The sequence below is a fragment of the Solanum tuberosum genome, unplaced genomic scaffold, assembly GCF_000226075.1.
Source record: "Solanum tuberosum cultivar DM 1-3 516 R44 unplaced genomic scaffold, SolTub_3.0 scf00350, whole genome shotgun sequence".
Classification (NCBI taxonomy): Eukaryota; Viridiplantae; Streptophyta; class Magnoliopsida; order Solanales; family Solanaceae; genus Solanum; species Solanum tuberosum.
Window position 1 is genome coordinate 588,116 of NW_006239274.1, and position 16,754 is coordinate 604,869.

Consider the following 16,754-nt stretch of genomic DNA (forward strand, 5'->3'; position numbering starts at 1 on the left):
AAACCTATGTGAGTTTTGAGAGAATTCACAGATACTTGAATGTTTAGATTGATGATTCATTGAGAGGAAAACTAGTTAGTTGAATGATATAGTTAGTTAAAACACCCAAAAAAATGAGTTAGAATAGGGCTAAAGAGCTTGAGAAAGGACAAAATTAACCCAGGAACACGTTCACAAAGTTTCTGAAAAACAATTCATAGAAAGCCGCCACAGAAGGCTCAACAGTTAATGGAACATTATGGTCTGTAGTTTCGGTCATAGAACATCAAGTGCTTGACGAAGCTTCACTAAAATGAGCATAACATTTTATTCCGAACTAGAAATGAGGTAAACTTGGTGGCTTTGGAAAGAGACTCATAGATCTTTAAGTTTATAGGTCATAGGCCACCTAATTCATTATATGATGAGAGATATGTTTGTTTGAAGTTTATCTAAGTAGCATATTATATAAGAAAATTAATCGGTAAGAAAGATTTTAACTCAATTTTGTGCTAGGGGATTCTTGTGACCTTAATTAGGTGTGAAAACGTTAGGGTTTAGATTTACAAAGGGTAGGAAAAGACTATAATAACTTCTCTTCAAAACTGACAGAAGCCATCTCTGAAAGGCCATATGTGGTCCGTACAAAAGTCTAGGAGGTGTAGACCCTCTCGTAGGAACATGCTGAGTTTTCTAGAATTCTAAATTTGAGGATTACAGACCCTTTCGATGGCCCATTAAAAATATGACAGCCCATCTTGCTTGTTCGTAGAAAACTTACCGTGAGTGTGCATAAGGACTTTATTTCCATGAGGCCTTTTGACGGACCGTAGGAATTACTACAATTCGTAGTCTGGTCCATGCAACTTAGACCTGAGAACCAACTTTCAAGGGCCTGGTCCCACTCCTATATGGGCCATAGAAAGCTCCGGTGACACCTGCTCAAATTTTCATGGTCAGAATTTGGGGTAGAATTTTTGGGGTGTTACAATAATCATAGAGTGTACACTAGTTGGGTCCCCTCCATTGATAAGGATGCAGCTTTCCGAGGACTTTTTGGCCATTTTGTACCCCGTAGAGTTAGGGATAGATTGAGAGATTAGTTCTCTAGGTGGAATTCTACTTTGATTTTTAAAGAACTTATAATATTTATAGAGTGACTTTAACTAATATGCATATAAATTTCCCGAAGTCATGTTGCAAGAATTTGATTGGGTTAAAATTATTGTTGTTGATATTATTTTAGATAATTTTATGCCGCTACTGTTGAATTTTTCGGTTCTTATAATCCTACCATTTGTAATAGTTTATCTTACATAGACAAACTTTGTTTATTGCTTAGTGAATATTAATTTAACATAGACTACAAAGAGGTTTTATTGAAATTATTGAATAATTTTAAAAATACTTTTTTCCTAATCCTCCTATTTATTGGATTGGTGCTATGGTAAATTTGTGTATGAATGTTTCTACTCTGTACGAATTGTTAGCATCAGATATAGTTCTTTAGAAGTTAAAAATGAAGACGAACCTAGTACGTTTAAGACAATGAGTGATACAAATGATTATATTCAAATATTATATAATAATTATGTCACTTTACTTGATAATGTTACACCTTCTCATATTGTTCCTCTATCTTGTCCTTCTGATGGTCCATCATCTTCTTAAATGATAGGCATAAGGTATGTGTGTCCATTGTGTTATTAAATTATCTATTTGAAATAGAATACAACCTACATCACAGAGGAACGTAAATTGAGATGAGTATTTAAGATAGTCCCCGGAGTCCTATCAGAATAATGATAGCACGCTAGATTGGTGAAAGAACAACCAAAAACAATGTCCAGTACTTTCTACAATAGCTAGGAATGTGCTAAATGTTCCAATGTAAATTGCTGCATCGGAGAACGCATTTAGTCAAGGAATGCAACAGATTATAGAGGATCAAAACTCACTGGGGAGCAATGTCATGCATGTTTTAGTTTTCCTCAGAGATTGGATTAAATCAGAGCGGAGAAATACAAGAAGATCACAAGATTTGGAAGGAGGAGGAGGAGGAGGACAACAAGAAAAAAATTCGATCTATTAATAAAGTCAGAGACATTGAATTTTTGCATTTCTTAATTTCTCTTTAAATTTTTTTGTATATCTTCAATTAAATAATTTTAATTACTTTACATAACCATATATTGAAAGTTAAATATGCAGTCACTTTAATAAGTCAATACTTGAAAAAATAATGTTAGCAAATATTACTTAAACAAGTATTGACATAAAAATTCAAAATAATAATATTTTAGTATCTTCTAAGTCGTAATTAGTAACTTTTATTTATTGTATGTTTTATGTCTTGTATATATATACTATTATGATAGATAGTATATTGTATGTATATTTGGTATCCACTGTAAGGGTATATATATATATATAAGGTCTTTTTGGGATGTCGGGTGTAATCTTAAAGCGAAGTGACATGTCGAGAGGCATCTGGGTTGACATAGGCAAATGCCTTTTTGGTAGTGTGTGTGTGTGTGTATGTATGTATGTATATATATATATATATATACAAGTATTCTATTAATTTAAATAGTTACATTTATTTCAAAATTAAATAGACAACAATACACTAAATTGATAGTTGAATGAAACTTTCAAATTAATAAACATTGATAAAAAAAAATAATATGTAACGACTCGGCCCATTTAGTCATGACCATAGTAAACTCCTTCTCGTTGTACCGAAATAGAGGTCTGATTTAAACGACCCGGTACAGCTACTAGGTCAAAACTTGACCCTGCTTAGTGGGCCTGATAAAATTGCTCTAACGTGTTGTGGGATGGGCCAGACCAAAGTTTTGCTACTGATAAGCCTCAACTAGACTGGCCCAGTTATGGGAGATCCAGCCCAATCTGGGACTGGAGACTAGTGTAATTTTTTTTAATGGGCCAGTCTGACTGGTGCGGCCCACTCAACAAGCTTAATTTCAATATATGAAAAATTCTATTTTTTTGCAATCATATTCTCTTTTAGAGTGAAAAGGTTGCACCTCAATTATGATATCCTCCTAAACCATAAAAATCAAAAATAAGATGGAAAAGGGCTTCTTCAAGGTTTTCATCCGTGAAACTAGTGAGAAGTGGCTAGTAAGTATACTCCCCCTATCATGGTCTTTGATGATACTTTCTTTCTTGAATTTTTTCTTCTTTTTATAGATGCGAGCACCGAATATATATGGGGGAGGGGAAGGCTTTGTTGAGATTTAAACCTGTAAAACTTAGATACGGCGTGTTATTATATATACATATATATATATATATATATACACATATATTGTTATTGTGCTTTCCCTTTCATCCTTTTTTTATGTTCTTATATTCATGTATTTGATCAATGATTGTTGTTGATTATTTTCCTTAAAACATTTTTAATTAATACTTTTTGAATATATGTGCTTTGAATAAGGGGAGGGAAAGTAAAAGGTGGATAGATGTCTTTTCGTGAGGCAAACAAATTTTATACGATTTTCTATAGATGTTAAATCCCTAATTTTTTTTATCAATAATATGTTTAATTTAGCCAATTGATGTTAGAAATTTCATATTTCATTTCAAACTAACAATATTATTAGTGTTGAAGGAAGTAATTTTATGGTAAAACTATGAAAATGGTTCACATTTTATTTTATAGTTTCTAAAATAGGTACATTCTTGAATTTTAACCGCAAAAGTCTCAAACTTTGAGTTTATTTGAAATACTTTTTCATCTAAAACTTGTTGCTTTTATGATAAGGTCAATGTCATTTAAAGAAATTAATGTTGCTCTACATTTATTTTTTCAATAGTCAACTTTTTTTTCCTTCACAGAAAATTCCTACAAGTTATACTGATTAAATGAATGGAATATTACCTACGAATGTTTTCTTAGAGACCAGTTTGAAAATATGTGGCCAATAGGGGTAACCAAATCAGGAAAACATATTTATTTAGAAAATGGATGGGAAAAATTCATTGAAGACAACATCGTAGAGCTTGGAGACTTCTTTATTTTTTACTATGATGGAATTAGAACTTTTGACTTCAAACTACTTCGAAGAAATGGATGTGTAAAGAAAGGAGTTGGAGGTTCAAAACTTGTTGTGAAGGAGGAGGAAACAGATGAAATGAATGTTGAACATCAAAAGAGTGTGGATCCAAAGGAGAATACTTGGGCTAGAGATAACAAGAGCATTTTTTCTAATGAGGATAGGGATGGGGCTAACATGGTAGAAGATAAAGAGGATGAAGAGAAGGAATGTGAAAAGACAAAAAAGGTGCAATCAAAAGATGAAGATAAGGAAGAAGAAGATGATAAAGATGATGAAGAGGATGAATACAAAGAAGAGGATAAGGAAGAGAAAGAAAGGATTGGCATATTCAACAAAAAGGCACCACGTTCAAAAGGTAAACACAAATTAAACATCTTTAAATCTACTCTTTTGTTAATCTTATATGCAATTCAATTCCTCTCTTGTTAGTATGTTACTATAAAAATGACATCTATGAATATTTAGACATGATCTTGTATTCATATTAGTGTCATGATAGATTTAAGGATACATGTTTCAAAATATTTTTTTAAAAGGTTTAGTCGTTTGGTCCGCTGACAAAACGAGCCTGCTAAGGGCAATTTTTGGAATAACAAAGTATAATCAAGTTAAATATCATTTTCTAATAATTTTGGTATGTGTCGAAAGTCCAATTTATTTTCTTAAAATCCATGTTCAATAAAAGAAGACCTTGTAAAATAAAATATATGGAGTAACTCTGAGTATCCATGTTATTTTTGTTTGTGAACTTGACCTTTTAACTTTTTTTATTCAGTTAAATATAAAAGTGTGACTGTTGGTAAGGTGAATGATCCCCATGACCAATTTGCTACAGATATATTTAGAAGTGGACATGCAACTAAGCCAAAAAATCCTTACTTTGTAACAAAAATACGTCCATATAGGATAAATCAACTAGTAATTATTAACCGATAACTATTTTAGTTGATTATTTTATAGTTCAATCTTATAATATTCTCATTTAACAAAAGTTTTTTTTTCCTAATTGTAATACGTTCCGGTTCCGATTGATGTGTTCGGAGAGTACCAACTTGAACTCCCTTCAAACATGACCATTCGTGACTCTTCTGGCAAAGAATTTGAGGCAAAACTCAAGATTTGGAAAGATGGTAGAATATGGCTAGTTGGCGGATGGCGCAGTTTATGTAGGCTGAACCTTTTGGAGAAAAATGATACGTGTATTTGTGAATTTGTGAGAGCAAAACACAACAAAGGCCTTTACTTACAAGTTTATGTTTTCCATGAAGGAGAAGGTTCCCATCCTAACAAGAAATAATATCGTGAGATTTAACATGGCTTTTATGGCCTTTAGTGTGTCTATATACATGATGATTTTGAAGACAATACGTATTGTTGTTTTTTGACAAAACATTGAAGAATATTTTAGTTTGTATTGATGGATCTGGAGGTTAAGCCACTTAATTTGCGTTAAGACTAAGGTTTATTTTATTTACATTCAATTGTTAAATCGTTATTTGGTCTACATTGATCGGTTGAAAACATGGAATGTCCAGTACTTCAGTAGTAAAATATTAAATTTGTTATGTTTTTTATCTGTTCATATAATATATATATATATCTTAGATAATCCTCTTGGACTTCACTTTTAAATAATTTTCACTCAAAAAAGACCTGATACAACATGCCACGTAGTGCCCTTGATAAGGCACGCAACGAGCTAAGTAGTGCGCCAACCGAGTCGAATTTTATGTTTCTAAAGTTTGGCACTTGGGGCAGCACATTAATTAGTTTAATTACGTAAATGGTTGATTGACAAGTCTTTGTGGGTATGATATCTGGACTAAAAGCTCTATACTATTTGTGCAATTGTGTACACTTGTGTGGTTAGTTGGACTCAGCAAGTTTGCATCTTCTTCTTTGTTTAATCTTTAAATATGTTTGTTATTACATTTTGTTAATTATGTCTTGATTTTTTCCATGAAAATTAATAATCCCTGTTGATTTAGAACACTCTTTGTTCTAATTGATTTGGAAAAGGAATATAACTACTTGGGATCTATATATAGGGGATGTAGTTGGAGATTCTAAAGGATTGTACCCTTCTTTTTTTATGTTCATGGTTAAAAACTCTCTCTACTTTTGCTTGGAGGATTAGTCTAGCCTAACCTCATTAAATTCTTGTGTTTTTTTTTCTTTTCTATTATATTTGCTTGTGATTGTGTGGTAGTTAATATCCCACGATATTTTCACAACATATTTTATCTTGTATTTTTCATTTCTAGTATGAATAGCTTATAAACCCATTAGATGAGGTTGTAGACTCTTATGATATTTATAATATGAATGATATTAGTTTATCTTGCTTATTTACAACTTCGACCCCTTTAAAAAAAACAAGTCATATTCGGGGTTGGCATGCTTCTATTTTTTCTAATAATTTGTCATGTGTTTCTTACTTGCTTTTATGTTTAAAGTGAACTATTTTATTTGGATTAATTGGGAGTAGTTCACTATAAGATTTGATTACTTATTTTGGAAAATAGGGTCATGGTAATCAGTTTGTTTATTTTTAATAATGCATTAGGCTTTTGAATTTATTGAGCTCATACGTCAACAATAGAAATTTTCGCTCAAGAATGAAATCTAAGGGCTTAATTACTTAATAAAGTTATTTAAGGTAAGATGATTGTTTTATTCAACACCCGTTGCAATCAATAAAATAAATGAGAGAAGAGGGACAAAACTAGTTGTCCCAACATAGTAGAATAAATGCTTCATAAGTCTTAAGCCCTAAAGAGGGCACGAATAATATATAGTGTTGCATGAGGTCTCAATTTTGCGTCTCAGATAAGGAAATATAAATAAAATGACAAGGTAATATTTATGTGTCTTGACCTACACACTTTTAATACAATAATAACTTTTAGTTTAACCAAGACAAATTGGCTCAAATTTAAGATGTGATACACAAGGTGAGGTCGCGTTTATGCGTTCTAACTGGTGTATATCGAAGCCATGATTGCAACTTCGTGTCTTACTTAAGACCAATAAAATTGAACAATTTAATCAAACCATACGCATAATTAACGATTTAATTTGTCCAACACTAATTTATGTCAACTATAAGTTGATAATAGCGACTACATTAGAACCACATGATTTAGGAGTGGCTCATACCTTTACATGGATCAGTAGAATTCCTTATCTGGTCCTTTATTTTTCAGTGACCAATGAAAAGAGTTATTTCCTTTTGATTAGGTATTCAAAAAGATGACTTAGAACACCATAACTCAATTCCAAGTGATGACTCTATTTCGGTAAATAAAATAATCTCTTCTCAATAATGTTATTTTAATTGGAAAATTCTTAAAATGGGTGTGTGAAAATGTTATCCTACAAAAGTCATACATCTAGGCGTACACAAGTAAGTTGAAAGTTTTAAGAAATGATGAAGAATCTTTATAAAGGTGATGATTGTGACTTCGACTTGGATATGGAGATAACAATTCTTTGAATCAAGAATCGTGGGATGTTATTAGCGAGCCTCACCTATTTGATAATACCCTATAATTAGATTCAACATAATATATTTAATTAAATCGAGACGTAAGTTAAGAGAACTTTTAGCTAGCTCTACATAAGTTATGTAGTAATTAAGTTATGTTACATAAGTTGTGTAGTTTCTTAGGACATTCTTTGAATCAAGAATCGTGGGATGTTATTAGCGAGCCTCACCTATTTGATAATACCCTATAATCAGATTCAACAGAATATATTTAATCAAATCGAGACGTAAGTTAAGAGAACTTTTAGCTAGCTCCACATAAGTTATGTAGTAATTAAGTTATGTGACATAAATTGTGTAGTTTCTTAGGACATAGTTCGTTAGACATAAGTTTAGAAAATAATTTTCTCACTCAACATAAGCTTTAGTAGGAATTAAGTTATGCAGTACAACATAACCTATTATACCTTTTAGGGGATAACTTGTTGTTTCAGAAATTGAAATTTTGCCTCACTCAATACGAGTTCTGCAGAAATTAAGTATTATAGTACGACATAACTTGTTATGCCTTTTGCGATGTAATTTATGGGTTTCAAAATTGAAATTTTACCCCCATAAAAGTGCAAAAAGCTCGGGTCATGTTTTGATGGGTTAAGTTGGCCGCCCTTAAATGGCCCTGAAAAGCTCCTTCAAACGGTTGGGTGGTTAAAAACCCCAATTCTCATAGAGCTATCTACTCTGTTATTATCTAAAATTTAGAATTCTATAGGGGTCTTTTTTCCTCATTTTTTTATTAATTACTAAGCTTCTTTATTTCAAATGTTTCATTTTTCTTTATATCACATATTCTCTTTGGACATCAAAATTTGAAGTATGATCCATTATTTTACTAAAATAACTTCTGAAATTATTCCTTTTCATTAATTTATTCAATAACTTACTACATCAGTTATAATTACACTCTTGGTAGCATTACTTTCTTTTATTAAGTCGCCACATTAGTTATAATTGTTCAATTCCAAATGAGGAAAAACTATCTCACTAAGAATAACTCATCACATTTCTCTATGATTGTTATTTTACATTTGCTTCATGATAGGAAATTGTGATAACCATATCATTATTTACAACACAATAGAAGTCAGTATGTCAATTGGTTGACTACCTAAATTTTGATCACCTTATTGGCGACGATTCAATTGTCCCTCTCTTAATCCTTTCACTCATTTCTTCTCCCCATACCCTTATGTGATAAAATAACCATTTTTTTCAAAACAAAAACTACACGACAAGAGGAAATATGCAAATGGTCAATATATGAGAATATTTAGATTTTTGAAACCTTCTTCTCTTTATATTTTCTTCTTAAATATAAAGAAGCCTATAGGTTGAAATGGTTGCGTCGTCAATTCCACTATTCTCCTAAAGTTTGACAACCAAAGTATAATGACCTGGAAGGTCATTTTTGGATTTTTTGTAAAATAACCATTTTACCCCCCTCCCCCCTAGATATTGACCCCAAGTCATTTCTGATTGGATTTTGAATTTGGTTTTGAACTTTGAGTAAGAAGTTGTGGGTTATGAAACTTTTAGAATTCAAAATTCTAAAGTTGCTTAAAAGTGATTTTCGGTGTCTTCTGGAGTTTTGGGTTTCGAAATGGATTTTCATTAAGACCAACAGTCCTCGAATGGGTAAATTGGTCCAAGAGAATTGTCTGTTTCAGATTCAGAATCATTTTGTTGATTTGAGGTCCTAAGTTTGAAATTTGTGAAATTTTAGTCTTTAGGTTGACTTTGGTCAACATTTGGGATTCATATGCTCGAATTGGATTTCCGATAGTTTCGTTGGATAAGGGAAAATTTTAGGCCTAGAGGAGGTTTTGGTTGAATTTCCAGAGGTATGGAGCTTATTTTGGCCTTTTAAAGTGTTATGTTTGTTCAATGCGATTTTCACGAGTTTCTGTTTAAGGAAACCTCATATTCACGTTTCGATTATTCCATTGAGTCTGAAACGTCAAGTTTACTAAAGTTGCATATGTGTTTTTTGTGTACTGGGTTACTAACGAATCTTGAGGGTCCATTTAGAAATTTGAGATTTGGTTTAATTTTGTGATGTCAGGTGTCCCTGGCTTTCACAAAGGGTCGTCGCTTTTGTGGCCTTCGCATCAGCGAAGCCTAGCTCACGTCTGCTAGGGGTCAAGTTGTCTGACCAAAGGGTTCGTGAGGACTTGCTTGCTTTTGCGAATTTTGCGTAAACGAAGGTTGGTTCACGAAAGCGAGAGTCACATTTTATCCGGGGTTTACTTTTGCAAGCTAGTGCTCGTTTTAGCGTTGTTCTTAAAAATGAACCTAAGTCACATTTGCCATATTAGACAGGGTTTTGGACTGAAATTTTGGGGCTTACCTCATTTTTCTCCATTTTGAGTTCTGGAAACCCTTAGAGGCGATTTTAAAGAGATTTTCATTGGTGAATCATTTGGGTTGTCTTTGTAACCCTAAAACATCAATTCCCTTTGATCATTTGTGGATTTTAACGTCAGAAATTGGAATTTTGATTGGCCAAGTGAAAAGTTTTCAAGAACTTGAGTTTTAGGTTTTCGAATTTTCCCATGTTTGGTTTGCTTAAATGTTTGGAAAATGTTTTCCAAATCAACTCATATTCCTCAAATTTTAAAGAAAATGACTTCCCTTCCAAAATTAAGGAAAACATTTTCCCAAACTCTACTTCATCCTTTAATTTTTTCTTACCCTACGGCCTACCCATACCCCGTACCCGACCCTCCATTTTTAAAAAAAATTAAAATTTTCGAATACATTTTTATTTCTACCCCCAAAATTTCATTTTTTACGCAACCCCTACACCCTACCCCCACCCCTGATTCCCGTAAAAAAGTCAGATTAAGAAAAAATTGTTTTTGGGAAATATTTCAAATTCAAAAAAAAATCAGTTTTTACGCCACCCCATCCCTTCCTCCTACTCCCCCCCTCCACCTCCACCCAGGCTACCCCGGTCAATATTTTTAAAAAAAAATTCTTTTGAAATGTATTTCCATTTTTTTTAAATTGCATTTTTTATGCCACCTCCACCCGTGTCACGACCCAGAGGTACACCCTAGATGTAACATGGCGTACTTGACCCCAAAGGGATCTCATACAAGCCCTTAGCATATCATAACATAAGATAATAGAAAAGTGCGGAATTTTGAAACATTTTTCATACAATCAAAGTCTTTATAAAATGAAGTGGAAGTGTTACTACACTTTTGTCTCAAACCATCTAGGATATAATACTTGAACAACTCTTGGGACACAGTCCATACAATAGTCTCAAAACATATAAAAAAAAAAAAGACATAAATGGAATGGTGGCTTTATTCTCGATGCTATGAGGACTCACCAAGTCTTCAACTCCCTGCACTTCTATAAACCTATCTCGAAGAATGGAACTCAATCACCGGACCCTACATTTGATGAGAATGTAGGCAAAAGTATGCGTTAGTACAAAAGTACTAAATATGATAGGTAGCATAACATCATAAGAGCATAACATAAAAGTTAGTCAACATAAAACACGATCCATAAACATAAGAGATACTTCATGAAACACAAAGTATAAGCATAAGAGACAATATCATAGTCAAAAGCATAATCTCCAACATAGACATAATGTAAGCATTAGTCATCATAAAGCATAGTCCACATACATAGTCAATACTTAGACTTTCATATCATAAGAGAACCATTTCATAAGTAACCTCCAAGTATACCTGTGAAATGCATGAATAAGACCCCATAATCCCGTTCATGCTAAGTATCCCCTTTGTCCATCATAATCATATTTACCATCTCATGGTCTCATCCTTAGCTAAATTCTCATAACCAAGGGAATCTCTCAGCTTTAGTCAGTCATAACATAACAAGGAAGGCAACTATAACAAAATCCTATCTATACATCATATAAGAGAACACTTCATGAGTCACCTCAAGGCAAGCTTGTGACATGCATGAACAAGACCCCATAATCCTACCCATGCTAAGCTAGACACTTTAGGTTCTTCATTCAGGTTTATCATCTCTAAATCTCTTAGTTAACTCATTTCTGATAGACAAGGGGAATCACCTCTAGTCATGCATGTATTGGAAAGGCCTTTTCAAGCTACAACCCAACCTAGTCATGCTCATTTTTCATAATTCAAAGGGAATCACCTCAAGGCATATATGTCATGGAAGGCCTATCAAGATACAATCTACATTAGACATTTTCATATTGCTCTTTACTTATTCATAAGACATGGGACCTCACCTCTCTATGTCTATCATAAGAACCAATGGGTATTCACCTCTTTATGTCTAGTATAAATGCCAAATGGGTATTCACCTCTTACTTTACATGTATCGTCATAGGTATTCGCCTCCATATCTATTTCAGGGAAACACAAGTATTCGCCTCCATGCCCCACAATTATATGATGTAGGTATTCACCTCCACATCATTTCATAAGGATCATAGGTATTCGCCTCCATGATCATCATAAAGGGTCATATTTTAAGGGCAGTTACCACACACTTCTAATATCATGTCATGGGTAATCTCCTCATGATTATCTATATAGGGATAAGGGAAGTTACCTCACATCCCTCTCATACAAAGGTCTTTAGGGTAATCACCACAAGCCTCATCACATTTCATAGTCCTTGGACTTGGATTTATTTTAGGTGAGAAAACCTTTCAACATAGAATCATTCTACGTGAGAGAACCTTTCATATCATATCATATTCATGCATAATATCATATCTAGAATTCTACATTAGACATGGATATCATCATGACTCAAGTGATTATCACTTCATACATTCAAACATTCATAAGGTAGATTAGGTGAGTAAAGTCTTACCACAACCATTCTATCTAGTAGTCTACCATTATCATATAAGCTTTACCCTTAGAGCCTTAACATACATAATTCATCATATTGGCTTTACTCTCAAAACCCTAGTGATAAAACATTCATGACTACAAGCTTTACTCTCAAAGCTTTACTTCTTATAATCATTATTCATACCTAGGTTTCAAGGCATTCTAATCACATTCATCATTATTAAGTGATTCTAATCATAAATCATCATAAAGGTTCAACTTCATGCTTTACTAGTAATAATCCATCATATATAACATAATCCAATTCAATTCATGTCTATATGTTTCTATTCTTGAACAATTACTACTCATAACATCAATTCTAGAAGACCATCTATAAATCTTCAATTTCTCTCCTTAAGGCACAAACCCACATTAGTTCAATTTCATCACTTAGCTAGGGTTAGCCATGGAAAACACATAATATCATAATAATAACATAACTCAATAATAAATCAATCATAAACAAGTACTATCCACTAAATTGAATTCATACTCAACACTACCCACAATATGGGAAGAAACCCTAGCTAGAATTGGAGTTAATCTTCACAATTGGGGGAAATCTAGGGGGCTCCATGGATGGAAGAATCCATGGATTAATAAGCTATCATACCTTGGATATAGAGCCCTACAAAATATTGCAACAATGGAGGAATTTGACCTAGCTTTGACCCTTCTTCTTCTTCTTCTTCTTCTTTCTAGAGAGAGGATTTCTTGGAGAGAATTGGGTTTGATTTGGGGATTTAGATATGATGATTTAATTGACTTAGTTTAGGGGTCTAATAGGTTTATATAGGAGGTCTAATTACTAAATAAAATAACACCACTTTATAACTAATTAATTCTAGGACCTTCCCCTAACCCCCGACTTAAACCGACTTAACTTCAAGGTTGCCTCACCCACGAGACCCCGACCCACGGACTGTTGGTGGACCCACGGGCCATGTTGGTCATCCATGGGTGGTGTCCTGCAGGTCCTAAGTTGGGGTCTTGACCCACGACCCCTTCCCACTGGGCGTGGTTCCACCTACTGGGCGTGACTCCCATCCGTAGGTGGCCCATTTTTGGGCAGTTTCTAGGGGTTGTTTTGGGTCCCCCTCAAGGACCATTGGTTTGTCATTGGGGGGTCATACCTTGATGCCCTAACCCTAAAACCATCATTCTAAGTACGGGAAGTCATATTTACGATTGTGTCCCTCACATCAAGCTCTAGAAGTCTCTAGTTTAGCTTACTAGTTTCCAGGTGTTACAACCCGGCACCCGTACCCCACTCCCCAGCTGCGAACCCCACCTTCCTCCCCCACCCCATGACCCCGTTAAAATTGTTCTTCTTAAAAAAAAATTCAATTTTTTTTCCCTCGTTCGGATTTCGGAACGGTCATTGGGTCTTGTCCTAGTTTGGGAAAATAAATTAGAAATGCACTTATTTTCCAATAAAACATTCTTTAGGAAAACATTTTCCTTCATACTAAACACACCCCTAAAATAAATGTTATTTGAGAACTAATTTTAACTCTTTTTTTAAAATGGTTTTCACGAATGAGTTCAAAAAGCCTTGGATAACATTTCAAGTAAAGATTTTGGAATACAAACCCCATTTTTGGAATTGTGTTTTCTAGTTGATTTGACCCATTTTTCAAAGTGTATGATATGTTTGTTATCATTTCTGGAATCTTATTTGGATTACTTGTTGAATTAGATTGTGTGGCTTTGGATATTATTCAGAAAGGAAAAGCTCAAGTCTCGGATTGTGTAATGGCCCAAAAGGTTATCTTAAGAAATTTTTGTAAGGTTACCATTTTACCGCTCCCATAGTTGCCTCGAGTCATTTCAGATTAGTGAGGAAAGTTGGTTTGAAAATTTTGAACTATTCGTTTAACAATAGTTAATTGATAAAGGGTAATTTTTTTTATAATTAATTATGTTTGTGGATAATGGGCCAAGTTTATAATTTATTTATTATCCTGTACCTTTTGGACCATTTATATTAAAATAAGTTTTGAGTCACAACACGTTGTGGCGGACACTGAAACTACTAAGACAAGATTCAGGTAATACAAAGTTTGATATGCTCTTTCCTTTTAAATTATTATTTTTATATCTGTTAACCAATCATGTAATGGAAAAGTTTATCATAATCAATGGTCGCTATTAGTGCATTTGATTTCTCAAAAGGAATGAAACACATTTGATTGAAGATATTGTACCATTTTGTTTTACACGATGTGTCAAGGGCTTGGAGCCTATTGTTTTACTAATACTAAGTATTGAATATTATTCAATGTAAAACAATGATTATTGATAATTGGAGGTAATAATATTCCGATGATTAGGGTGTAATTTGAGAGTCAGAATAAAATTGTCTTGTATAAAATTGTTCTATGATTCAAGTTTTGATATATTGATATAGTTAATTAAAAATTAGGTATTTTATATTACATGAATACCATAAAAATTATGATATTGGAGAAGTTGGAACATAGCCCTAGGCATGAAATTTGGGTATGTTTTTGGCTCTAGGCTAGACATATAGTAATATGGGTGTTATTAGTTTCAACATATTATTGTGATTATTTATTTAAATAGATTGAATTGATTTAGAAGTCTAGCGAAAGGGGAAGGCTCAAGTCCCGGAGTGATTGTTTGATTATTTGAGGCAGGTGGATACCTCAACATTTTGTTAACTATATATAATCGTGTATTTCCTTATGGTATGTGTTGGGAAATAATGAGACTTGGTGTTGGGTTGACTTTTTCATATTGAATGATCCTAGAAAGGAAAAAGGGGTAATAAAAGGCAACTTGATTGTATATTGATGTGTGATGTGTTGGGAATGATATAAAAGTTTTATTGTTTCATTGTTGATGTTGTATCACGATTGTGTTGTTGTGAATTATGCACTGATATGAAAATGGTCATCTCCTCATTATTTGTGATCATGTCATTTGCATTGGTCTTGAAACAAAGTTGTATGAAGTGTTATGTGAATTGAGAAATGATAAGAAATTAAAGAGGATGTACCATTTTGAGGGGCGTGTCGCATGCCACGCCTAATATTATATTTCGAGGGATGTGTCGTACACCATGAAATATATTATAATTCAAGGGATGTGTCATATGCCATTGATGGATGCATGGAAAGATATGTCCCCCATGGGTCTCGGACCGAAAAGTAGTGCATGTGTATCACTAGGTGAGACATGTGTCACCATACTTGGCATTACATCTCAGTGCATTGCATATCTATATCATTTGTGAACTTGTGAGTCCTTTCTGTGGGACTTGTGATTGATGGACTTGATCTTGTGTATTGTTGCTCCGTAATTGTTGGAGTGTTGTTATTGATCTATGTGTTGTTGAAATTGTGAACTATTAGGTTGAGTTGGCTTTATGCAGGTTGTAGTTGTGGAGGTTCGGTTTGGATGGTAAAAGTACATGTATTCTATATTACTTGACTTTGTGTTTAGGAGTTCGCTTGCTAAGTATCGGGTTGTTTGGTACTCACCTCTTGCTTCTACACTGTGTAGCCCAGATCTTTGTGATAACTCTCTCTTCTCTTCTTGTCTGAGGCTTTCAATGGAGAATTGTGAGGTAGTATTTTATCATCTTAGAGGACTCTCTTACTCCTATTTATTATTTTGTTCAGCTTTAAAGACAATATCATTTGAGACTTGTGTTTTTCATTTAAATCTATTGTATTACATTAAAGGCTTGTAAAAGTGACAACTAGGTTTTGGGAGTTTAATTAAGTTGATTATGTCATCCGTGTTATCCATTATTTGTCACGACCTAATTTCTTGAGCAATGATGGCGCCTACCAACCCCCAAGTAGGCAAGCCAAACCCTATCCCTAAACTTGAGAGTAATTGGACTTGGGGGGGGGGGGACTATCCGAACTAAGAGAAGAATAAAAAAAATCAGAACACATAAGATGAAGGCGGAAGCGAACCCAAAACTATATATACAAAAGATACCTCCCAGAACCATGAAGTCACATGTACAGAACTATTGAAAGAGTACAAGTCCCAAAAGTGGACCACACAAACAAGACTACCTCAAAAAAAGCAAAAGGCAAGTCAAAATGTAAATATGGAATGGAGACAGGAAATCCCAGAACGCCATGTGCTCACCCTTGTCTCAAGAACAGACCGCTACAGGCTCGACCTCAACGCTAATAATTGGTGCTCGGACCTGCATCACAAAAATAGATGCAAAGTGTGGCATGAGTACCAAAGCAATAGGTAACTAGTAGGAATCATAGGCCGGCTAAGCAGGAA

The 16,754-nt window shown here is 33.7% G+C and overlaps 1 protein-coding gene across 1 annotated transcript; it reads left to right on the plus strand.

Moving 5' to 3' along the window:
- Positions 1 to 3,923: 3,923 nt before the first annotated feature.
- On the plus strand, positions 3,924 to 9,733 carry LOC107063403 (B3 domain-containing protein REM20-like). Its single transcript, XM_015315250.1, has 3 exons — positions 3,924 to 4,422; positions 4,843 to 4,949; positions 9,674 to 9,733. Exons 1-3 carry the CDS (start codon positions 3,924 to 3,926, stop codon positions 9,731 to 9,733), a joined length of 666 nt encoding a protein of 221 aa, XP_015170736.1.
- The last annotated feature ends 7,021 nt before the right edge of the window (positions 9,734 to 16,754 follow it).

What these genes read in the sequence shown, in the direction of transcription:
- LOC107063403 (XM_015315250.1), top strand. Translation starts at nt 3,924, where the DNA reads ATGTGGCCAATAGGGGTAACCAAATCAGGAAAACATATTTATTTAGAA. An exon ending in AAAGGCACCACGTTCAAAAG is followed by an intron (nt 4,423 to 4,842) that starts GTAAACACAAAT and finishes TTTTTTATTCAG; the next exon opens with TTAAATATAAAAGTGTGACT. An exon ending in AGCCAAAAAATCCTTACTTT is followed by an intron (nt 4,950 to 9,673) that starts GTAACAAAAATA and finishes TTGTGATGTCAG; the next exon opens with GTGTCCCTGGCTTTCACAAA.